General features: G+C 38.1%; 1 protein-coding gene across 1 annotated transcript in view; it reads left to right on the top strand.

The window, feature by feature from the left end:
- Nucleotides 1–20,851: 20,851 nt before the first annotated feature.
- Nucleotides 20,852–25,400, top strand: part of dhrs11a (dehydrogenase/reductase 11a) — a 178,031-nt gene continuing 173,482 nt past the window's right edge. Inside the window, exon 1 of the mRNA XM_039756838.1 lies at nucleotides 20,852–21,197. Within this exon, the coding sequence (XP_039612772.1) occupies nucleotides 21,066–21,197 (132 nt within the window). The 5' untranslated portion in view covers nucleotides 20,852–21,065. The remainder of the gene's footprint in view (nucleotides 21,198–25,400) is intronic.

Raw genomic sequence — 25,400 nt, forward strand, 5'->3', positions numbered from 1 at the left:
GAGGGTGGAGTCAAGGGTGGTGATGTCAGGGTGGCCACAGTTCCTGGGCCTTCACCCAGAAAGAACAAGGAACTGAGGTACATTTAAAAAGACACTACATGTGAATAGACAAAACAGAAAATGCATAAAAATATGGCTCACAAAAAAAACTACATAAACATGTTAATACATAACCATTTCATTCTGTGGGTATAACCCTGTAAATCTTGTTGAATTTGAGTTACCTGCTATAAACGCCCACGGTCATTACATAGCTTTATTTGAGATAAATTGGTGAGATGTGTATACTGGGGGCTAATGTGTGATGTGACAGTCACTTGCATTTTGTACTTTATGATGACTGCTTTAATTCTGTGTATCAACAGTAATGAAGGCCTTGTTGATTTTTAATTACTTGTATGAAGGTGACAAACTGGACTTGTAGTGTTTCTGAGAGCTGGTGTACTGAGAGTAATGCTTGATAATTATGATCATTATCTCAGCTTGCTTACACATACTAAAACATAATCTCAAGGGCTTTATTTACACTTTTTCATACTTAGATGACTGGCATGGATGTGTCACAACACCTCTGCCCTCAGTATGCATGAAGTTTTAATCTTTGAAGAAAATGATGTTCACTTTTAATTCAAAATTCAGCAATGTTTTAACCCAGTAAACTGTCTTTATTTTATATGACGATTTGAAACAGAGGAACAGTGTGAGAGATGAAAGATACAGCATGTCACTTCATCTGCTTGTGCTCCAATTGAAGAAACAAAAAGAAATGCAACCAATTGTTTCTCAAGTTTTGTAAGTCACCTTGAATAAAAGCATCAACCAATTAAGAAAAAGTATTGTAAATATAACAGGGGCATATTACCTAATGCTGTATATCCTCACCTGATAACCACTGTGGGCAGGTGGTAGGATACTGGTATTCAGTACTCATGACACCTTAGGCCATTAGGAGATGTTCTACCCAAATCACCACAATAATTCCAGAGGTCAGTCCTGAACCTCGATGCTTTTAGGCAACTCAACCCGGAAGCTGTCTCAAACTAGAAGTTAAAAGCCTCTTCCAATTACACCTCCAGTGATTTTGGAGGTAGGAAGAAAGGTTTGGCAAGTGCTGTTCTGCCTATCTGGTATTTAGCAGATAAAGATAATAGTAAAAAGAGCAGGATATGGACAAGACTAAAATCATAGTACAGAAAAGGCTGAGGCTAAAACTGAAAGTATCAAAACACCCAACAACCAAAACCCACTACGTATTCCAAAAATTGTAGTCAAGAACAAAATGTTCAATTCAAAGCCCTGAATTGCAACCCGCTCTTTTAAAGACTGCAAATCATTTTGTTCACTATGCAAAATATTGGACAACCAGAAAGTGTGCAAAGTTGACTTTTAAACTTCTGGTTCTACTTGAGACGGTAGCAACAGTTTACAAAACAATACCCAAAATGTCAGTGTCCGAGACAAAAACAAAATGGTGGCACATAATAATGTGAAATATTTGTAAGACCTTTAAAATGACCTTTTTTAAACAAATAAATAAATGCAGCAAAACCCTGGAAGTGAAGAAAACACTTTTACTCTTTTGAGTCCCAACATACTGAATCTTTTAAGTGTGGTCCATAAGACATGTTTTGTAATGAATTTGTACCATAATTCAGGATAGATTTCTCTGTTTGGAATTTCAGCATAGACAAACCGATCCACATCATCAGCAATTAATAATTTATTTTGCAAAGTAACCAATAATTGCATGTAAGGTAAGCCCTGTTTTTGAAATTCAATCATATAAATGTATGCTCTGATTTGACCGAACACCTCTTCAATTCTATGTTGCATCACTTCTCTGTGATCATAAATATACATTCACCGAATTGTGGTTTCTTCAAAATTAAACTTGTCATAGCTTTAATTGTTGCGGGACCACAGATTCTTATAGAGTATGTTCCATTATTGTGTAATTCTACATTTTGAGCTTTGAATGATGCAAGCTCGAAAAGATTATTGTAGACTTGAATATTTTGCATGTAGTGATTGTAGATTTCACTTTGACCAAACAACAAATCTTTTAATTCTCACGGATACGCCTCTTCATGGCAACACAAATTAGACATTCTACTAGTCTCCGATTTAAACTTTAAAGCCTTACAATATCTACATACTTCTAACATATCACCTATGCCTATATATTCCATCTCTTTTTGCTATTCTGTTATTTCACTGAGTAATAATTTCCATTTGTTTGTGCTAATGCAATCTTTACTATTTTTTTTTTTGATACTTTCAAATTTTACTACTTTCATATTCTTTAACTTGCCCTGCTTGTGTATTGCGCCTTTTTTTTTTTTTGAGCCTTTTGAATTCCACTGCTTTCATAATCCCTAACCTGCTCTGCATGTGTATTATGCCAATGTTTTTGAACATCTTTATTAAGTCTTTTATTTCTGACCCCGATTGGACCTAGAGGTTTTCGATTCCACTTGGTCCGGGCTGATTATTACTTTCTTTGTTTTCAGAATTTGCACATAGATTATTATTGTTCTTTTTTGCATTCTTTTTTGCCTTCTTTTCTCTCCAACGCTTTTGGGTCTCTTTTTGATGCGCTGCTCTTTCTTCTTCGCTTAGTTGTTGACATGTCATCTAGAACATAAAAAATTTTTAAAAGCTGGGAACACATGAAGTGTGTCTGCCAAAAGCATTCCAACAACTGAGAGATTAGATGTTCGTGAACTTGTTTTAAATTGTTTGTAAGTAGGGTGTGACGTACAGGTAGTCTCGCGGGACTTCAATTCATTACATGTGCTTGTCTGGCAGTAGGAAAGAAGGCCAGGAAGAATTGAGAAAAGGGAAAACAGATCTCCATTGGTCTGAATGGCAAGGCACTTCCAGGCAGCTCTGCAGACATTCACCCTACCCGGTAGGCAGGAATAAGAATGGATACATAGGCCAGGATGCACTGTTGAGTTTTGTTTTTTGTTGTACTAGGGCCCTTTACCCCCTGCTCGCTTTGGTTGCCAACCCCTTCATGTCTCTCCCACTCACATGTGGATTTCATTTTCACCAAACAACAAATCTTTTAATTCTTGTGGATACGCCTCTTCATTGGGAAGAAACACTACTTTCCCCTGATAGCAACATGAATTAGACTATGTTTAAGGCTCCATCTTAAAGCTAAAATCCGAACAATATATTCAGTCTCTTTTCGCTGTTCCGTTATTTCACCAAGTAATAATTTCCGTTTGTTTGCACTAATGTAATCTTTACTATAATTTTTTTGAGACTTTCGAATTTTAGTACTTTCATTATCTCTAACCTGCTCTGCATTTGTTTCGCGCCAACATTTTTTAATTCTTTATGATGTTCTACTTTGTCAACTACTTTTTGTCTTTTATTTCTGGCCCCGGGCATGGTTAAATCTCTTGGCACAAAGTCTTGTCTTGCGGGACTAGAAAGTATGTCTCTGAAAAAGTCACGTCTCGTCCCAGGCTTAAAAGTCTCGTCTCGTTCCAGAATTTTTTTATTATAATAGAGAGATTTGTTTTATTTTCTTCCTTTCTGACCCCAGTGCAGTGTGTCTTGCTAATCAGCCTTTCTATGACAAACATCATTGCAAAGCACAATTTCAAATCCTCTGCACAAATAGTTACATTTTATAGTCTAGATTTTGTATATTACTGTAACTATGAAAGAAATCAATCAAAAATACAATTAGTGCAACATCCCTTAGATTTATAATACATATAAATTTTAATACGCATCTCCTACTCAGCTCAGAAAGGCCATTAAGAAGTAGACCCTTTAATACTGAGACATCAGACAGATTAGCTGATGCTCAGCCTATGTAGTTTAGACAAAACAAGTAGACAAATTTTTGCCAAAACATAAAAAGCTTTGGACCTTTATTTGACTTTTATAAAGTAAGACATCTTTTTAGGATTCATTCAACAAAGTAATATGGGATGATGAGTTATCGTGATAGATTTTATTATAAGAGAATTTTGTCCTGTCAGGTTGTCCCATCTGAATAATGTTTGTAGAAAATTTGGAGTCACTGTAAGTCCAAAACTGTGTGCCAACTTTGCAAACATTTTCCCAATATGATCTGAGTGTAGGGGCCTACCAAATACATACAGTATGATCTCATTAGTGAGGTTAATGGCATCTTTCATAGTTTGGATCTTACTCCAGATTCACGTATGTTTTATGGTTGGAACAAGGACAGGTTAAGTTACTTGCTCAGTCACCCTGTGGGGCAGAGAAATGAATTAAACCCACATCCTTCTAGTTTAGACTACAGTTCCAGCACTTAGCCACTATACCACTCTCCCTGGTACTTGCAGCACTCTTCTCAGGCCATCCTTCTTTTCTGTTTTTCTTCTGACTTCCTAAGATGTGCGTCATTTTGGTCTCCTTGGATTTCTTTCAGCTTTGTGTTATTCAGGAAGGCTGCAGTACACAGTGTGTACCTGCTTGTCTGTGTCTTCCCCCAGGCTATCCTCCTGATGACTTTGTGATATATCTGGATAGATTCTCTTTTTCTTGTAGGTATTAAGGCACACTTACAGTGAACCTTGAATGAGTTTTTACTGTAAATAAAATTAATTTGAACCCACTTCAGTTAATTAGCAGTGTTAAACCAGTCATTCATTAATTTATTTTCCACTGCTTAACAGTGAAGTCCATGATTCCCTTACATCAGCTACACCTGTCAGCTCAAGTTTTGGGATCTCAAGGCATTCCCAGTCCATCTGGGAAATATAATCTTCCCAGTGCACCCTGGGTCTTCACCTGCATCACCTCCCAGCTGGTCGTGCCTGTAAAATCTCTACAAGGAACCACCTCATTTGACTTCTCTTGTTGTGGAGGGTCAGTGGCTCTACTCTGAGACACTCCCAGATGTCTGTGATGATTGCCCTTTCTCTAAAGGAGAGCTCGGGCACACTACAGGAGTTAAAAGTCTTCTGGACAGGAACTTCCCCCATATGTTCCCAGTCAAACCTCATTTCTTGCTGGGGATTTCCACGTAAGTCCAGGTGCCTCCCCCACCATCTGATCCAATTTACCAACATGTGGTGATCAGTTGACTGCTCTGCTCTTTTTTTACCCAAGTGTCCAGAACATATGGCCGCAGATGTGATCATACAATTATAAAATCAATCACAGATTATAGATCTCCTGGTATCAAGTACACTTATGAACCACCTTATTTTCAAACAAGGTATTTGTTATGGGACAAACCATGCCTAGCACAGAAGTCCCATAACAAAACACTGCTCGGGTTGAATCAGACAGGCCAACCCTGCCAATCACACCTCTCCACAACGATCATTGTTAGCCACGTGATCGTTGAGGCTGCCCAGAAGAACAATGAGGACTTCAAAATGTCGTGGTATACACTGAGCTGTCCTGGATATGACATTAAACTGCATCTGGCCCTGCAAGCAGTCCTCCAATTTGCAGGTAAATCATGGAGGTTGGTGACAGGACTGGCACTCCAGCCACAGTAAAAAAAAACTTCACGCAGCTCTGAGACGACAGACAGGACTCCTATCTGCTCTTCGCAGGAGTAGGTCTGCTGCAGCCCCCCACTGGAGGGCTTCTTGCATTATGAAGGGGATGAGGGAAAGCCCTTAGCAGCCTCATCCCCGGAAGAATCAAAACCATCGGAGAGTCAATGATGTCAGGCCTGTTGGGAATCAGAACTGGTATGGTCCTGAGCCACTGCACGGAAGCACTCAGGTCCCAATTAGAGGCCGGAACATCTTGTCTCTCCGGCATGATGATCATCTTCCTCTGCTGTCGTAGGAGCCTTGTAAAATCTGCATTTCAGTGGCGGCACTCTATGAGGTATGCAGACCTGGGACTGGGCAGATCTCTGTAAGTGGGTACACCTTTTATTGGTCTGGTTGCTCTGATGGCTGTCATCCTCAGGGAGTAGTTGTTGCTGTGGTGGATCGGCTCTTTTTGATGGTGTCTGATGTCATTCCTTTCAACAAGCATATTCAGATTAAGGTACTCTCTGGGTGCCTTGTCAGTTTTCTCAGTGTATTCTTTGACCGCGTTGAGTGATGTTCGTGTGGGTTTGAAAATTTGCTCAGTAGTTGATGGGTGCCCGCAAGGTGACACTACTCTGGTCATGGGTCACTTCAGTGCAACAACAGGCACTGACAGGGCTGGCTATGACGATGGTGTCAGTCCCCATGGGTCTGGTGAATGTGGTGAAAGTGGCTCCATGTTCATTGATGTTGCAAAAGGTCACGGCTGCAGATCGCAGGATCCTGGTTCCAGTGCCCTGAGCCACATAATTGGATTTGGTACTCCATTACTGACAATGCGCTAAAGGAGATCAATCACATCCTTATAGGCAGACACTGGAGGCTCTTACAAAACTGTAGGGTCTACAGAAGTGCCCAGTTTCTGAACTCTGACCACAGACTTGTCGTTGCTACTGTGAAGATCTAGCTTAGGTGCAGTAGGCTATCACCTACTAGGAAAATGAGGCTGAACCAGGCCAGACTTCAAGATCAGGCTGTTCTAACAAGTTTGCTTGCAGTTTCTGTGAGGAACTTACAGACTCAGGTGCGACTGTTGATCCAGATGTGATGTGAGAGACCTTCTGTGACAAGACCCTGAAGGTTGCTGAGTTAGTATTTCCAGTGTTCCCAGAAGGAGGTGTTTCATCTCGCAGGGCACCCATCAAGAGGAGTCACAGATCACGGCTTGAAGGCAACTCTGGTCTGTACCAAGAACTGAGAAGGATGGGTGTGAGGGCTCTGAAGATAGATAAGGAGGTGTTTGTTAGAGGAATCTGTGAACAAGTTACACACCATCTATGGTCTAGTGATCCATGTCCTGCTTACAGAGGAAATGAAACATAACCCATAACCAAATCTGTTCCTCGGAGGGTCACAGTCAGGATGGTTGATGGAACGGTGTTTATGGATGACACTGCAGTTGAAACCTGCTGAGTAGGCTACTGTGAACAGCTGTTTAAAGATGATCCTCATTGAATATCTCTGGGAGCACGGTTCTTGAGGCTGATCCTCCAAATAGCTTTGAGCCACCCAATATCACTGAGATTGCACAGGTGGTGAACCAGCTGAAGGTAGGGTTGGCTGCAGGGATCAGTAGCATCTGGGGTGAACTTCTCTAGGCTAATGGTAAGCTGTCCTCCTGGCATTGTAAGCAATCTTTGCTTCCATTTGAGAGATGGGCACCATTCCAACTGACTAGAAAACAGGACTTATTGTCCCCAACTGTAAAGAGAAGGGTGATCGCCTGGATTGCAGCAACTACAGGGGGATAACACTGCTCTTGGTGGGTGTCGTGGGTGCGGCAATGCTTGGTAACAGTACATGCTCCCCAACCTGACCTAATCTGACTCCAAGCTGCCATTTGGCACAAAAGAACATAAGGCACTTAGAGTTCTCCCCTCCACGACCTTCAGCAGCACACCTGTCCTCCATGATAAGATGGGGATTCCTAGAGGACCACTCTGGTATAAATGTGCCCTGAGCAATCTGCCCTCAGATGATTCTGACCTTGTACCCCATGCTGTTGAAGAGGCTCTAGCCTTGTGCAGCTTTAACTTAGAGATGCAGGTTTGAAGATGAATGCTTTTTTATTTTCTATACTGTTCAATGTTCACATTTTTTGTTTCATATTTAATTAAATTTTTTATTTTTTCTCAGGAGCCAGTTAAAAATGAACTACACTTTACAGATAACAATTCATAAATAACACAGTGTTAACTATGATGCAGATACTTTAATAAAATATTAAAACAGATATACTGTAGGTCAAAGCCTTGGCAATTGAGAGGTTCTAAACTACTCCAGTTCAACAAAATATTGTATTGAAGTAATATATTTAAAATGTGCAAGAGGCAGAATGCCTAATTAAGTGGGATGTCCCATTATATATGACTTTCTAATTGAGAAATTGGTTGAAATGGCTTTTTCTTGTTATCAGATAAGGCAGCAAAAGTCAAGTCAGAAAATAGCCCCACCTTACCTACATTTTCCTTTCAATGGTGGAGAAGTCTGCATTTTTCTAAATATACTGGTCATGCTGAGAAATATGACCAGTTTTGGGTTGGGGATGGGTCTGACTTTGGCCTCTTTGAATGTTGCAATACACCAGCTGAAAATTTTAAGTCCCTGGTCTTGGTGTTGAGCAGTTGTTCATCCTACCCAATGACATATTCATAGCAGATTTTGGGTTTGATCCTCCACGAAATATGTTTATGTGAGTTTCAATTAATTGATCTTAGACAGAATTATGATTCATGTACTTTCACACACCCCAAATTTCTTCCTGACTATAACTCTGACCCCTATAATGTATTTGAGGTAATTGTACTTTCACCCAGAGAACAATGCACAGAAGGAGATTGACAAGATAACAAAACTGAGGAACAAAACACAAGTGAAGTCTTGACAGGGCAGCCAAACCACACATACAACATCACAAAACAGAAAAAAGACAGTCCAACAGTGCACCTTCTTCTAAAACAGCATTTACCATTTAGCTATCTGACCCTGAATAATGCTTTCAGAACACTGAACAATGCAAAAGGACAACACAGAAATCAATCAACACCTGCTGAAAAGAACAATAATACACATACTGATCTAAGCTCTGACTGTGATGGCCAGACATTAGAGAGGCTTCATAGCAGAACATTCAAGTTCAGCAAACTTCAGGTTACATGTAGTGTGGCTGGCAACTGAAGCTTAGAAGTGACAGCCATGCAGGCATGCTGGTTTAAGGTCTGACACACTGGAGGGAGGTCTGTTTTGCTCGTAGAATGAATGAGCAGTAGTATCTTGCAAATGTGAAGAATATGTTGAAGAAATAGTTCTCTTTTGAAAGTCATTTGTTTCATGCTTTGTTTATTTTCTGGAGTTTAAGTAAACTGCCACCTATTTTTCCAATATATACAGTACATTTGCAGGCCAGAAATTGCAACATTGATGAATTGGTTTTCATCACTTAAAGCTTTAAATAGAGATGTGGCTGATATTTGGAAAAACATAGAAGGCAGAAAATAGTATGGATGGATGACATCATGGAAGATGCTATCCAAATAGAAAATAAGGTAACGAGGCAGGATGATGGCATAGTAATTAGTGCTCCAGCTTCATTGAGTTTTAATCCAGCGTCCAGTGGTTGTTTGTGCATAGCCTTCAGGTTGTTCTTGTGCCTAAATGAGCAGTATTATTTAATTCCATATTCCCATACACATATGTGGTTGGTTGATCAGCGTGATGGGTAAGCACTTTCTCCAGGGCTTTTCCTGCCTTGTGACTTGTGCCACCAGGATAGGTTCCAGTCCACTGGATTAAGCAGGAGTGAGCTTATATGCAATGTGACTTTCTGTCATTTACTTAATGCAATTTAGGGTTACAGAGTGTTAGGAGCTATTTGGCCTTACCATGAATACTCCATTATAACAACATGGCTAGAATGTGCCAAGACCAAAAGACTGTGGCAATTTATTTATTATAATTTGAAAAAAAAAATACAAAAGTTACAAAAATCAAACCAGGTCAGTACAAAAACATTTTTGGACATAAAATATTACATTTTGCTCTGTGAAAATAATTGCATAGCTCAGATAAACAAATCTCAAAAGAAGGCATAAATATATTAATAGTCTGTTAAGGCTTTGGACTTCAAACCCTGAGGCTGTGAGTTCAAATTGTTCTGCTGACACTGTGTGACCATGACAAAGTCACTTCACCTGCCTATGCTCCATCTGAATAAACAAAAAGTAATGTAATCAGTAATAAATGTTGTAAGTCACCTTGAATAAAGGAGTCATCCAAATGAATAATTGTACTGTAAGTGTAAATAATGGATAATAACAGCTGAATATCTGAGACAGAAACACAGCTGCTGTGTTTCATTGTTGCCTGTAACCATGTTAACAAAGGTGTTGTAATGTGTCAGTTATACCAAGAAAGCACAAACATACAGCTCCTCCACAACTTATCCAGAAGAACGTGCCATCTCTCTCTTAGCAATATAAAGTAATATGATCAGAGCCTTTTAAAAATTCGGATAACTCCTGTATTATTGAATGTATTATGTATGTCACAGAACTCAACACTGTCATTTTTAGGCAATGCTCACATTAATTTCATAATTTTCAATTGTAGAACAATTGATGATGGCTGCAATAACCTAAGAAAAACTATCTTTAAAATAGCAAATGTGGAATTCATTGTGCTTGGAATGTTAAGACGGTTGGCATCTACTGTAGTTACATTTGCTGTTGGCTGCACTCTTCAAATGGAAAGCAAATTGAGGATATTTGCCATTTTTGGGGTACTTACAGAACTATGTGTAAGGGGTTTAACACAGATTAAAAATATCAGAGATGTTGAAAAAAAAACACATTTATAGTATACCAAATTAGATCCCTCTGTACTAAAGTCAATGTTATGGAAGCAGAGAAACAATGAATGTTAGGTTCAGCTCCCTAATGGCATTTTAGTCTACAAGATACTAAATTCACTGGGGCTTGGGCTTAACAATGTGTCAAAGGGGTAGCATGGAGATGCCATTTTGACTCCAATTAGTATCATAAGTGGTGTAAATGAACTGGTGATGGGTTTCTATTTCAAATATCAATCCATCGATCCATTCGTTTCTAAACCTAGTTAAGTTAATGGGGTTTTTCATCATGCTGTATTTTATAATTTCAGTAGTATCCTTTGATTAATTAAACAGGCGATATTCTTCCATTTATGTACTGCTCAGTGTTAGTGTTTATTAAACCAGACTTTGCATTCTGATATGCCTCTTTCAGAACAAATGTTCTGATTTTACTGCTAACTGACTGACTGGTGGGCATCCGATACAAGGTTATGTCAGTCTTGTTAGGAAGTATCAGTTGGATGTTTATTTATTTCTGGAGGAATGGATTTTTCATGATACAGCCATTATACAGAAGTGTAAAAATCCCAGCAGGGCTGTAGTTCCCAATACCCTCAAAACCAGTACATTGATATTCATTACCAAATTTCTTTATTTTAAAATCTTGTTGTTTATCATGATGCCATGGTTGAACATGCAAGTAAAAATTTCACTGAACTTATTAGTACTACTACTACTACTGCCATTCTTTCAATCATCCCCATTCTCCCTTTGACCTCTGTACACAAGTGCTTTGTTGGTACCTGCCTAACCTGTTTTAAATAGCAATGTCACTCTGCACATATGATGCTCTCACTAACTGAGCACTACGTGTTTAAGAATAGCTATAACTAATTAAGTGGCCAGCTCACAATTTTCTTTCCTTTGTTTTGTAGTCTATTCTTAAATGTTTAAACATTTTGGAGGGCCAACCTCTCATTTTCATCTTCCAACAAACAAATAAGTCAGCAGCAACCACTGTCTGTAACAACAATGTGTTAGCCATTTACTTGGAGCATTTCTTTGTTTTTGGGGGCTCTTGCTGGTATTACAGGGAGATTAGTTAACTTTGCTGATGTCTGCAACATGTTCCTCATCAATTGTTTATGCCCCATTTGCTTAAACTGAAACTTGGAATCACAGTCAGGTATTGTGTCAATTTTTGGATAAGGTTACATTTCACGTCATAGCCTTTCAGCAGTATTTAAAAGGTTAGTAAAAGGTTAGTGATCAAATTAAAAGAAGTAGGGCGTGGTCTGTTGGCTCAAATGGTTACGGCTAGGGGAGCCTTTTCAGAATTAGGTGAGGTAAAAAATAGTGTCCTTCACGATCAGTGCTGGTCTCTTTATTATACATAATAAATCTGGGCAAGAATATAATATATAAGCTGGCTAAGTTTGCAGATCTTACCAAACTAGGTGAAAGGGCATATAAAATAGAATCATCTAAATTATTATAGGACTTGGACGGCATACAGACTTGGTAGATTTGTGGAAGATAAAACATTTTGTAGGTAAATGTCAAATATCACATGTAAGAAGTAACCATTTTAGATTTCAATACAGAATCAGAGAAGAACTTAGAAGTCATAGTTTACATCAAGACTGTGCACAGAACTTATAAAAAAGCTAATGGGATGTTAGGCTATATATCACAAGGTGTGGAGTACAAGTTAAGAGACATTATGTTTCTTTTATACAATGCACTGGGATGTTTCACCTGGAGAATTGTGTTCACTTTGGGTCTCAAGATTACAAAAAAAGACATAGCAGTATTAGAGAAACTCCAGAGGAAAGTGACTAAGCTGATCCTGGGACTAGAGGTATCAGCTATGAGGAGAGACTGCAGGATCAGAACCTTTTGGTTTAAGCTAACTGAATTAAGAATTAACATGATTGCAGTGTTTAAAATGATGAAAGGAAGTTAGAACAGTGATTCCAGTTGTTACTTTAAAATTAATTCTTCAACAAAACACAACAATATGGTTGGAAACTTGTCAAGGGCTGAGTTTGTACAAATGTTAGAAAGTTTTTCATCACAAAAAGAACCACAGACACACAGAATAAATTACAGAGTAGTGTGGTGAAAAGCATGACTTTAGGGACCTTCAAATCTGAATTTGATGTTGCTTTGGACAACTTTTCACAACTTTTCTAGTGTTCAAATGTCAAGCTAGGTGAATATAATTTTGGATGATCTGTTAATGTTTAGGTTACATTGTGTCGCAAGACCTATTCATTTTATGCAACAATCATTAAGGAGATAATGTATTAATTATTATTTTAGTATACAATGGGAGCTGGATTTAACCTGTTCTCTATCCATTTAATCATATTAATAAACAGGATATAAAGATTCAACTAAAGCAACTAGTTTGATGTACAAAAGGTTATGATTCTGCCTTCTGTCAGATGTGGCTGATATTGTCCTATTGTCCTTGTCAGATTGTGATCTTCAATGCACACCAGAATGGCTTACAGTGAAGCAGTTGGGGTGAGAATCAGCATTGTCAAATCCGAGATCATTGTCTTACTTTATAAACTGTACTGTGGACAGTTAGAAGTGGCAACTAAGTCTTATATCTCCACCCTAACCCATGGTCACAAAACAGTTTTATATAATGAAATAATAGTAATGCAGTATAAGAGGCCAAATTGAGGTTCCTGCATGGGACTGATAGGCCCACTCTGTGTAACTGTATGAAGTGCTTGATAATCTGAGGGCTTCAAAGTAGATCACTGTTCAACATGCTTTGGACATCTAATAAGAACTCTCCATAGCTGTTTCATTCTTGGACCCAAGGCAAGATAGAGAGATAACATATTTTATGTGGTTTGTGAATTTGCCTGAAGGATCTGGAGATTGTTGTTGGGGACAATTAAATCTGGTCTGACCTGCACAGCCTGTTACCATTGCAACCCTCAGTAGGAGAAGCACATGGAAAATGAATGAGTGCTTCTTTGGAAACTTAAGCAAATAAATCTTTGTTAGCAGGAAATGCTTCCATGTTCATTGTTCCCAATGGTATAGTGTCATCAGGTTTTAGGTACTATTTACAATTTGAGTTCACTTGGACAATTAAATCAATAATTTTCATTTCTGTTGAATGTCTGCCAGTTTAAATCCTCATTAAATACTATTGAAGACATTGCAAATGATAGAAAGTGCAATATTTTCTAAACAGTTTATCCAGTTCAAGGCTGTAGATGTTCTGATTCAAGGTCAGTTAATGGAAGTTTTAAGGACTGGAAGATGGGCAAGAGGAGTCAAAAGGCAGACTGAAATCAAAATACTGTAGAAGCAAAACAAACCTTTTTTCAAAACCAAAATGTTAGTCAAAGTCCATGTCAAAGGTTCGCTACACTACAGGGCAGGAAAATATTCAGAAACACACTAGAAAATTTTCTATATGTTATCCACAACCTTGAACATTCTGAAGCTTGCGGTGCCAACTTATAAATTTTCATGCCGTCATGACATCATGTGATGTATCTTTTGCAACATACAGTACCTCCTCGCAAGCCCATCATCACCTCGTAGGAAATGGCAGCAACCATAGAAAATTAAAATCGGGTAATGGAGAAAAACAAAACATGATATTAGTAAAAATAAAACATTAAAATCCAAATTATTCAGAAAATAATTCCAAAAAATTCTCTATTAAAAACTTTGGGAAAACTTAAATAATTAGAAAAAAATATTTAGAGCAGGAAAAATTCCTACAAATTAACATATCATGGCTTATCCTATGCTGTTATGCCGGGCTCAAGAAAATCAAAAAAACTTTAAGCCATAAAATAGGCTTGACTCTAAGATGGGAACCAAACCAGTGTTGTTCAAAACTGAGGAGGGGAACCTTAAAAAAACTATATATCAAAATAACAAAACAGTTCTTATTATATTAATAATAATGTTTATTCAAAAAATGATATTAAAAGCAAACAAAGAAGAGAATTAAAAAATGATTAAAGGTGAAGTAAAGCTGGTGCTTCAAAGCAGGCAACCCAAAAATTAAGAAACACCAAATCCACAATTCAAGAACTAAATCCAAAGACAAGAGCAGGAGTCCAAAAACCAAAGAATCTAAAAGGGGTGTACAATAACCAAAAGTTCAAAAGAGTATCCAAGAGTGAGAACTAAACATCACAATTAAAGCTGATGCTTGAGCACAGGACTGGAGCCTTTCAGTAGTGAACAGAGTTGAGGGTTCACCATGCTGAAGAAAAAGCAAAATTAATAAACAAGAATATACTTGTTAAAATACGATACAATTTAAAATAAAATGAAGCATAAATGTATTCAATTACATAAAACTCAAAAGAATTTATAAAAAAACAACAAAATTAATAAAATAAGTAGAAAATAAAAGACTGAATCCAGGAACAGAACTCTGGTCATCATAAAAGCATTAGATGCTTGGGGGAAGCCAACTCTGGATGGGATGCTGCTCCATCATAGGGTGTATTTTTGCATACAACAGCACCTACTCCCATTAGATCCATGTAGAGTTTCCAGTTGTCATCACCAGGATATCTTTGGAATGTGGGGGGAAAAGCTGAAATATTGAGAGAAAACAAAACACATAGGCACAAGGAGAAAGTTCTGGTGCAATACAAAAATCATCCTAGGCCCAAGATTTACACATGGGACTTTGTGTTGTGTTGTGAGGCAGTAGTACTATCAATTGTGATACTAAGTTATTCACGTATATCCTCTATTTAAAGGAAGAATATTATGTTGTACCTGGGCACCACAAAGAGTTGGTTCCTGCCTTCTATCTGATCATCCCTTGCACCAGGATTGTTTTTTGCATCCTTCATCCCTTTAATAAAATAAGTGAGTATGGAAAAATGACATAGATATTCAGCTTTGTATCTTGAAATGTGTTTATTAAGAATCCTGCTTGTGTACTTTGTTATCCATGCTAGAGAGGTAATCATTTAAGAAAAACAGCATACAGTGCCTAGCTGTTTTTCAATTTTGTTTTTAAATTTGCCCTGATGAAAAAACAAAATCTGATATTGTTCATTGTAAGACTTTTAGCACAACAAAATGGCAGTGCCCTGCCGTCCCTGATACTGCTCTCTGCAAAAGCTGGCAATTATCTATCACAATGTATTGTATTGATATCACAGTGTACACAAGAGAGTAGATAGGACTGTGTTGGTCCTTTAAAATGGTTAATCACACTGCGCTTTGAGATGTGGAAGTCACCCTGCACTAATAAATCTCAATTCAAATGTCTGCATAAACATAGTAGACCAGTTACTTGGTTAGAACACTCTTTGATTTAGGCATAATGGCTGTCTTTGAGTGCCAGTTTCATTTGACTGGGATTTTTTTCTGTGGTAATTAATGGTACTAGTTCTCTAGATAGCCATGCATATTCATTTGTCTGGTGTCCAAACAGAACAATGAATCATACAGGAGGTCAAAGTATCTTTCTAAGATTTTCAGCAGAGTTGGTTTCGGCTACACCCACAGGAAATGGCAAGTGGATGATATTTTATGTACTTGTTGGAGTAATTAAGGTGACACAAAAATGAGGCAAACACTTGTCAAATTACGTTCTTTCACTGTGTTGTGCTCTGAAGAAATAAAAAAAGTGATTGAGATATTTATTTTAATGAAACAGCAAAGCTGTCTGCTATTTAGTTTGACTGGTCAGTTTCACAATGCTGCTCTAAGTTCAATATCTGCAGCCCTGGTGTAACCATTATTTCATCAGAGCTTCACAGCCTTGCCATTAGCCTTTGTCTACCTAATTGGCATCCTCTTTTCTATGACTGCTCTCTGCTGGTGTTATGCCCCCACCCATAGTCAGAGTACAGAGTTATATTGCAACTGATAAAGACTGAGAACGCCCATACAGATTATAAGTTTGATGCTTGCAGACTCCAGAATACAATGTTCGGCATATTGCAGGCACAAAACCCATAAATCACCTAGATGGGTTCACTAAAAAGAATTGTTTCTCTTTTTTTCTATAGTCTTTCCTTTGACAAGTACAAAGCATGGTGCCCTCCATGGCAGACGTGTTTGCTCGCTCCATTCCATGCCGTTTTTGTTTTGTTTTGCGTTTTTATTTTTCACCTTCTCTACAGTGCACAAATGCTTTGCACTATATTGTCATACAGTTTACACTTTATATTTCTATTCTGTTTTAATACTTTATGCTGCTCTGTTACTTATTATCTATCTGCTACTTATTATTTATGTTTATCTTTATATGTTGGTTTTGTCATTTGGTGTGGACAGCAAAGAAAGAATTTCATTGTACAGGGAAACGTGTTTCCTTACTGTGCACATGACAATAAACTTTGAACTTGAACTTGAAAACAATGCTTTAATAAACATCTCATGGAAAAAGGTTCAAGGGAAACAAGACGCCTTATTTAAAAGCACAGGCATCTAAAAACGAATTATCCTTATCTAAAAAAATATTTTGAATAAAACTAGCAGCCATTAGCTTTCTTGACAACCTAGGCGTAAAAACACTGAACTAGAATGGTGTATTTCAAAGGCTGGTTCTACTAATTCCTCCTGTGTAGCTTGCAGGGCTCTTAATGTGTCTATTAATTCAAGAGCTTAATTCAGGGGTCCTCAATCACAGTCCTGGAGGGCCGCAGTGGCTGCAGGTTTTTGCTCCAACCCAAGGGCTTAATAAGAAGCACTTATTGCTCAAGTAACACTTCTGCTTCACTTTAGTTGTCTCACTCGTTAAGATTTTGAACCCTTATTGCTTATTTTAGTCTTAAACAGTCATATTCTTGGTTTTTAATTGCTCCTAATTAGCAATAACATACAAATGACAAAAGAGACCAGCATTTCACCATTTAGCTTGTTACCATTTACACCTGTGTGTACTCATGCACCATTGGGTTAACTTAAATACTTGGAAGGAAATTGAAGCGGAAAAAATGAAGGACTGAGAATTACTCATTCGTTTTAGCCTTCAGATCATTTGGATGATATCCTTAGAAAGGAAAAGAAAATCCAGGATATAAGAATTACATGACATAACAGAGTTAAAACACTAACAAGCCATGAAATTAAATTATTGGCAAGAATTGTTTTCTAATTAAGCAACCGGGTTAGAACAAAAACCTACAGCCACTGTGGCCTTCCAGGACTGTGATTGAGGACCCCTGGCTTAACTGCTTCTTATTCTCTATGCTGAAATACTGCATTTCCTTTAACCTGTTCAGTATGTACCACTTCTCTTTTTATTACCTTTCATCACATGAAGTTACACCACTCTTAATCTCCATCCCCCACCTGTGGGCTTCATCTCATTCAAAATGTGGCTTACCAAGCTGGTACATCAAAAGTCTTGCATCAGGTTCCTCAAAAACCATAATCCCTCTACAGTTTAAGCAGCAGCCAAGTCTCCTTGGCCAGCCACTACTTGTCAAGTCATAGTCCTATGGTTCTGGGGCAGTTTATTTCAGTGGCATTTACAATTTCAAGAAGTTAATCTTAATGATTTTTTTTTTATTTCTGATAAAAGACCATTTATGACATATTGTAACCACTTATATGTGTTTTTAAGTTCAGGTATTGGTTGGTCCTTTGAATTTGTAATGATACGCCTCTTAATCTATGTTTACTTTATATACAGTAGTATCATAAACAACATTTAGGGACATTAATGAGCAAAGAAGGTTACAATGCTGTATCAAACACACAAATTAAGCAGAACCGCAAATATAAATATATTTAAGTTTCTGGGCACAGTGCTGTCACAAAACCTTGAGTGGGATAAAAACATCACATTTATTACCAAGAAACCTCATCAGAGAATGTTTTTTTTTTGAGCCAGCTGGGGAAATTCAATCTTTTCCCAGCAATACTGGTCCAGTTTTACAGTTCATTCTGACCTCATCTATATCTGTCTGGTTTGGTGCTGCCTCTGCTCAGGTGAAAGTCGTTCAAGCAGTGCATCATTAGAACTTATGAAAAAATCATAGGCTGTAACCGACCACACATTCAAATTCTGTATGGGTTCAGGGTAAGGAAGCATGCCGCAAAGATCATTGGTGATCTGACTCACCCACCTATTCCAAAAACTTTCCAGTGGCAAATGCCTTTGTGCAGTGAAAGCTAAAATGTCACATCATCTAAACAGTACTTTCTTCCATGTGGAGTTATTTTGACTAATCAGATCTGAGTTTCCACTCAGTATCTATATGTACTGTATCTGCACAGATCAGCCTTTTTTCCCCATATTTGATCATATTTAACTTTATCTCTTATTTTGTGTTGCCCTTGTACACTGTATTATATTTTACCATTTTGGATTTTATTTCCTTGTATGTTGCATCAATACTATCAAGACAAATTCATGGTACACATTAATGTACCTGGCCAATAAACTGATTCTGATACAGATGTATAAACAGTAAAATTCAATTCAATACAATTTTATTGTCTGAAAATTAAAATTTGTTTTGTCAGCAGGTTTTGCAAACAGGCCATTACATGACACTAAAACACATTACCTAAGAACCCAGTCAGCACTACATAAACAATACAAATGAATAAAATATAGCATTAAGCATAATACTTGCAATGAAATATTACATCAAACGTACTGTATTAGACATAATTATTAAATATTTACACTTAGCTTATGATTGATTCAAATGCTAACTGTTCTTGCTAAGATTTAAACCTGTGGATGTTTATCAAAATTAAACTTATTTAGAAGATTCATAGGAGATAAAATGAAAGAGTATTTAAACTGGTTGCTTTTTATCCTTAGAACACTTAACCTGTGACCTAGTGGCAACAACTGAAATTGAGAATGTAGTAGATGAGTCCTGTCTGAGAGAATACACTCTACTTTCTGTAATACTTGCTTGTTAAATATATCTGTGAGACTGGACTATCCAGACCCTGTTATTTTTTTTAACTCCATTTTACAGTTTGATTTATTTTGTTTGTTGCTGACATTAAGATTTCAAAACCACACCAGCAGAATGAGTAAAGACAGGCTCAATAAAAGATTTATAAAAGAGTGACATAATGGTAGGATACTGAAAAGACTCAAATTCCTTAAACAGAAAAGGTGTGGCAGATGGCTTCTGTGTTTTCCTTAGAAGTCACTTTTGAGCGTATGTGTCCCCACATATTACAGTCAACAATCTCCATCTCTTGGTCTTTGACGATTGTGTTTCTTTTTAAATCAATTACAAGTTCCTTAGTTTTTGTTTATGTTTAGGTGTAGAAAACACTCATCACACCTGTTAACAAAATCATCTACCAGTGGACAATGACTGGTTTCAGTCTCATTAAGTAAACTTACAATGGCTATGTCATCGGTAATTTTTAAGATGAACCAGTTTTCAGTTTCATGATGACAACCATTTGTGAAGAGGATTTAGATGAAAGAGAAGAGATGAAACAACACAGCCTTGAGGGGACCCATTAAATTAGGACAGTATGTTAGAAAGACAACCAATGAGTCCTGTCTGTCAAAAAGTCAATTGGCCACCTTACCAAAGTGAATTATAAATTTAAATCTTATATATGTCTCTCTGTAAGAAGATGAGGCTGAATGGTGTTAAAAGCTGAAGATGTCTACAAAGAGGAGGCTCATGTGAGTCTAGATACCCTCCAAGATGAAGCAAAGTGACAATGATGTCCTCTGTAATTCTGTTGGACTGGAAGGCAAACTGAAATGAATCTATTATACCAAATTCTCTGGTCTTTTTCAGAAAGCGGATGCCACTTGAGACGGCCTTCCCCTCGCCCAAACACTAACCTTAAGGTCAATAAAATAGGTCTCTGATGTTAAGTCGCTATTGTAGGGCTAAAATGATAACAGAAATGTGAAACCTACTTATATACCTAATCTTAATTACTGTGAAACAACCAAGTGGCGTCCGCTTTCTGAACAAGAACCCAATTCTCTCGTTTAGCCTACTGTTTATAGGTTTTTCAAAAGATTTCATAATCAGTGATGCCAGAAGCACCTATGATATAAGTTGATATGGAGATACAGTATGCTAAAATTATTATTAAAATTGTTTCACTTTTTTTTTATTTGCTTATTCCAATAGTCCCTTGTTCTCCTACTTGATGACTTCTTGCTGATATCTTTTCTTGAATATTTATATCATTGCAATTTTCCCCACACTTTCTTTATTCTTCCTTTCGCCAAAGCTGTCACTCCGTAATGCATTTCACAAACTTTACCGTTTGCTATAAACCCCCCCGCCCAACAACTAATCTCATGTTTATGGATTTTAAAAAACAAACATTTTCCGTTTTCATGTGTACAGTATTCCCTCATCATTATTTTTTCTCTGTAGTTTTCTCCCCGCCCTCGCGCTTATTGAAAGAACCTGATGCGGGCGGCGACGATAACCAGATAATGTAAATGTTGCTGGCATGCTGTTTAATATTTAATCCGGAGCGCAGGGATTGGAGCTTTGCCGACAGAATCTTTTCCTAAAGGGTGAAAGATAGGAAGACACAAAGACAGAGCGTAAGAGAGAGAGAGTGTAGTAGAAGCTCAGAAAACGCAAGAGGGAAGGTGTAATGGTTGAGTCGACCACCTCCAACTAACAGTCTAGAAGAGTACTATCGGTGTGTCCAAACGCTGTGCTCCGACATTTGGAAAACTACTCGCGTCTGCCGAAGAGATGGAACGCTGGAAAGGCAGAGTGGCTTTGGTGACTGGTGCCTCGGTGGGCATTGGAGCTGCAATAGCCCGAGCTCTTGTCCAGCATGGCATGAAGGTGGTTGGCTGTTCACGGAGCGTGGACAAGATAGAGGTAGGGTGCCGCGTGGGGGGCACAAGAGTCTGGGTATGGGGGGGGGGCACTTTCAGGTTCAGGTAGGGGCGAGCTTTCGCCGACTAGAGTTTTTTTTAATAGTCTTTCTAGTCTTGCATAGCTGCTCATTTTGTTTGAACGTCGACAAGCTTTTAAGCGAATGACGCTGCCCCGTCTTTGTTAATTATTTTTTTCCACACAAAACGTTGATACGTGAAGAGCGATTAGCGGCGAGTGACATTTCGACCGTCACGTTTTCATGTACAAGCTAGCCAAAGCCAGTTTTTAGGCAGTCTAAAGGAGGACACATGCTTTGATTTGTTTTCTCTTATTATAGTTTCTTAATTCATTTATACGCTTTCTTGGCACGCGCGACGCCAGTGACAGGTTACGTCCCCCTCCCCTCGACTCGCCTCGCTGACAGGCCGCCCGGCCATAGCCGCGGTCACGTTGCTCAGACTCCCGATTAGGTGTCCAGCTTCGCTAATGCGCACTCTGCTGGTTTCTGTACGGCAGCGTTCCAAGCAATCAACATCAAACTTGATTTAGAGCGCACATGCTTTACTCGCGGTTGCTTTCAGTCACCTTTGTTTTATTCATGTTTTACGGAAAAAAAAATCTTCCGTTTGTTTTCCGTTAGTGGCAGTTCTCCCACAAAAAAAAAAAACATTGTCGGTGTAACCCTTAAAGCCAACGCGGGTCAACTTCCCCGTGTTTTGTGTTTTCAATAAACAGCAATTCGGCTTTTAAATTAGTACACTTTTTTATTTGCATTTTAAAATAAACTGAAAACGGAAAAGGTCAACAACATTTTTAAAGCAAACAACGTCGTTCAGGACATTGTTTGAACGTGAAGCCCAAAAACTCCATTAAACTTTTTACATAACCTGTGCAGTTTTTTTTTTAAATACTCGCGCCACGTACTGATATAAGCGCAAAATTCACCACAACCAAGATGGATGCTCCGGAGTTCTTCCACGTTCACCCGTGGTTTGACATTCGCGTTTTTTTTCCCTTAACGCTTTTTCTATTTGCTACAGCCTTTATTCGTTCTTTTCCTTATTTAGTTAATAAATGCTTATTAAATATTTTATGGTGCTTTTAACGTAGTTATTTCATATTAAGCTTAAGTATTAAAACGGTAAGAGGACGACGAAAAGTAAGGCGGGGAAAAAAGTGCGGGAGCCTCGCACTTACATTACGCGCGTATTTGGTATGCGCAAGAACGGTTCCTAATGCAGTGTTTTTATACTTAACATACGACGATAAACATTGCTTAGGCACCCTCTCATCTTTCAAACATGTATTCTGCCTTTAATTTTTCTGCATGTTTGCTCTGTTGGTGTTGGTGGTTACGTGCTTTTCAAACTTGGTCTCATCTCCGTGCGTTTATGGAGCCACGGCGTTTCCTCAGTGGTTGTATTGTTTTTTCTTTTGGTCCTCCTGCTGTAATTTCTTACTTCAAAGATTAGCCTGCTAATTTATTAGTGACTTAAATTTGCTCCAATATCAGTGTGTTATTTTTAACCCCTTATTACCTGAGCGCGTTGTGTGTGTGTGTGTGTGGGGAGGGGGTTGACCCAGCTGGTTGGAAAGTATTATTGTTTTTTTCCCCTTAACGCTTTTCGTATTTGCTGCCACTTTTATTAGTTCTTTTCTTTATTTAGTTATTATTGCGCCTAAATTACTTACCCAAAAGTAAACGTATATTATTCTGCCTGTGTAATAAAGGAGCTGCAAATCACAGAAGAGTAGTGAGTACAACACTCCAGATTTTTAAGGGAAGTCTTTATATGAATAAAAACTGTTGTTTCACACCAATATCAACCAATATGTGTTTTAGGGATTTCTGTCCAAAAAATTGTCCCTCATTTTTGGAAACATTTACTTTCTTCCACTTAAACAGTCTTTCAAAACAAGTATTGCAGTGGCAGTTATATTTTTATTAGAGAAAAATACATACATATAGACATACACTATATATATCACTGAAGTAGGGCTGTAGTACTTGAGTTTGGACTCTGGACTTTTTTTTGATTGTTTCAGATTTGTCTTGGACTAGCAGGTATGTGTGCTCACTGTGCTTAATTTATGAACTTTCACTGAGGTTATTCTTGTTATTACTGTTTAGAATCATGTTTGAGGAGATCCTGATTAGTTCAATTTATTGTTTTCATAATTAATACTCTTATTTTATTTGTAATTATGTCTTATTATCTTTCATGGATGTTGCTAACCAAGAGCATTGTTTTATATCAAACTTCATTACTTCAGTTTAGAATGTTTTAAGAATTTTTCTGTTTTACTTGATTATAAAGTTCTGGCTGCATTCATTTGTATTTCAGCACATTTTCAGACTCAAATGCTTACTTTTGCTCCTTACCTTATCTAAAGATTCAAGACACATCTGTTACTGCAATATTGAACCAGAAAACAAAAGGCTATGCAAAGGCACACAATGCTTTACTCAGTCACCTAAAATATACCTGTCCCATTAGTGTGCTACCCATTGATCTAGGCTACAGTTATTGAACTTTCCAACTTGCCCTACATGCTGTTACTTTAAGATGAAGTTACTTTAGTATTTATAATGCGACACATAACGTTCTGTTTTTCTGTATGTAATACCCACAATTAACACTAGAATTACCAGAGCCTACGAAAAAACTCGTAGATCCGGCCCACCTTAAGTCTGTTCGCACCTCTCTATCAGTGTCTTTTGTCCTATAAATGTGCAGATAAAGACAAGCAGCAAGCAGCCTGGTATCCCATCCCCCACCACCACAGTACGTGTACAATGTTCTCCCACTTGTAATCAAGAGTCCCTGGTTCGATCCCGACTGCCACCTATATTTGCCGTTTTCAGTAGTGAGCTGCTCTTATTGTTAATATTATACAGTACACACATACATTTGGTTTGCATCTGTAACAGACGCTGTACATTTATAGGACTTGTAAAAGTTGCTGTTTTTTTTTCACTTTAATTCTCTCAGTCCGATCACGATAAATACTACCACCACCCTGGGATCTGACGCTGTTAGTTTTTATTTGAAACTGGGAGTGACTGTAGATGTGAGTGGTGTTTTGGGGCAATGGAACTGGACATTCTCTGATCTGGAGGGATAAAAGCTGACACACAAACGCTGGTGAATGTGCCTTCTTCGTATCTCACCATCACTTGATTTTTTTGTATTCAGTTTTATTGAGTGTTCCTGCTTACACTGAATTAGTATGCACCTTATGGTCTATGATGTCAAAAAAAAAAAAACACATACATAGGTATATGTGATATTTGGAATTATTCATTTTATGACCTGTATAGTACATTTTGGAAAACGTAGCACGGATGTAACATTATTCATATTCATTTGCATAACATCATGTGGTTGTAATCAGTGACTGAGTGTTTCACATGCTTTTTTTTTTTCCCGATCTTGCCAGTGTCCAGTTTGCTGTATGGCGGTGTTTCTTTTGTACACCAGGACATGCAGAGGAAACAATAGTTCAGAGAGGTCAGTTCAGTGCTACAGTATTTGCAATCATCAAATTCAAATGTTAACAGTTCACACACATGCAAGGACCGTCCTTCTTTCATTTACGACATGTGTTCCTGTTGCAATGCGCACACTTCTCTGTATGCTTTGGTTCCTATTACATTGAAAGGGCACCTGACACTGACTCAGTTTACTTTCCTGGGGAAAGCGGCTGTCTTGGAACAGAAGCTTGTCAACGTTGCATCCTCCTTTTTTTTTCCATCGCCTTTTCTAGTAAGATGCGACAACGAAGTTCCTCTGCAAAGTGAGCCCTGAACACTCTTCTTTTCTAAGTGGCCCCCGTGCACACCTTGCACAGTACATGTGCGTTGATCACCGTCAGCATGTTGTAGCACACAGCAGCTGGCCACCTGTGTGTTCTTGTGTGCACTGAATAAGCTCACACCTTCTGGTGCACGATGTCAACACAGCACGGAGAAAAAATAAAGAGACAAATATACGGGATGTTGGGTATAAATTTATTGTACTTGTAAAAGTTAGCTTTCTTCAGTTTTATTCTCTCAATCACGATCACGCTGTCCTCCCACCCCCACTCAAACCTGCCCCTCCTGATCTGACTCTAAGTAACAGCTCTAGCATAAATTCACACCCGATCTGACGCTGTTCGTTTTGAAATAATATTGCATTAGTGCAATGATGTTTTCTGATT

This window comes from Polypterus senegalus, chromosome 6 (genome assembly GCF_016835505.1).
Source record: "Polypterus senegalus isolate Bchr_013 chromosome 6, ASM1683550v1, whole genome shotgun sequence".
Lineage (NCBI taxonomy): Eukaryota > Metazoa > Chordata > Cladistia > Polypteriformes > Polypteridae > Polypterus > Polypterus senegalus.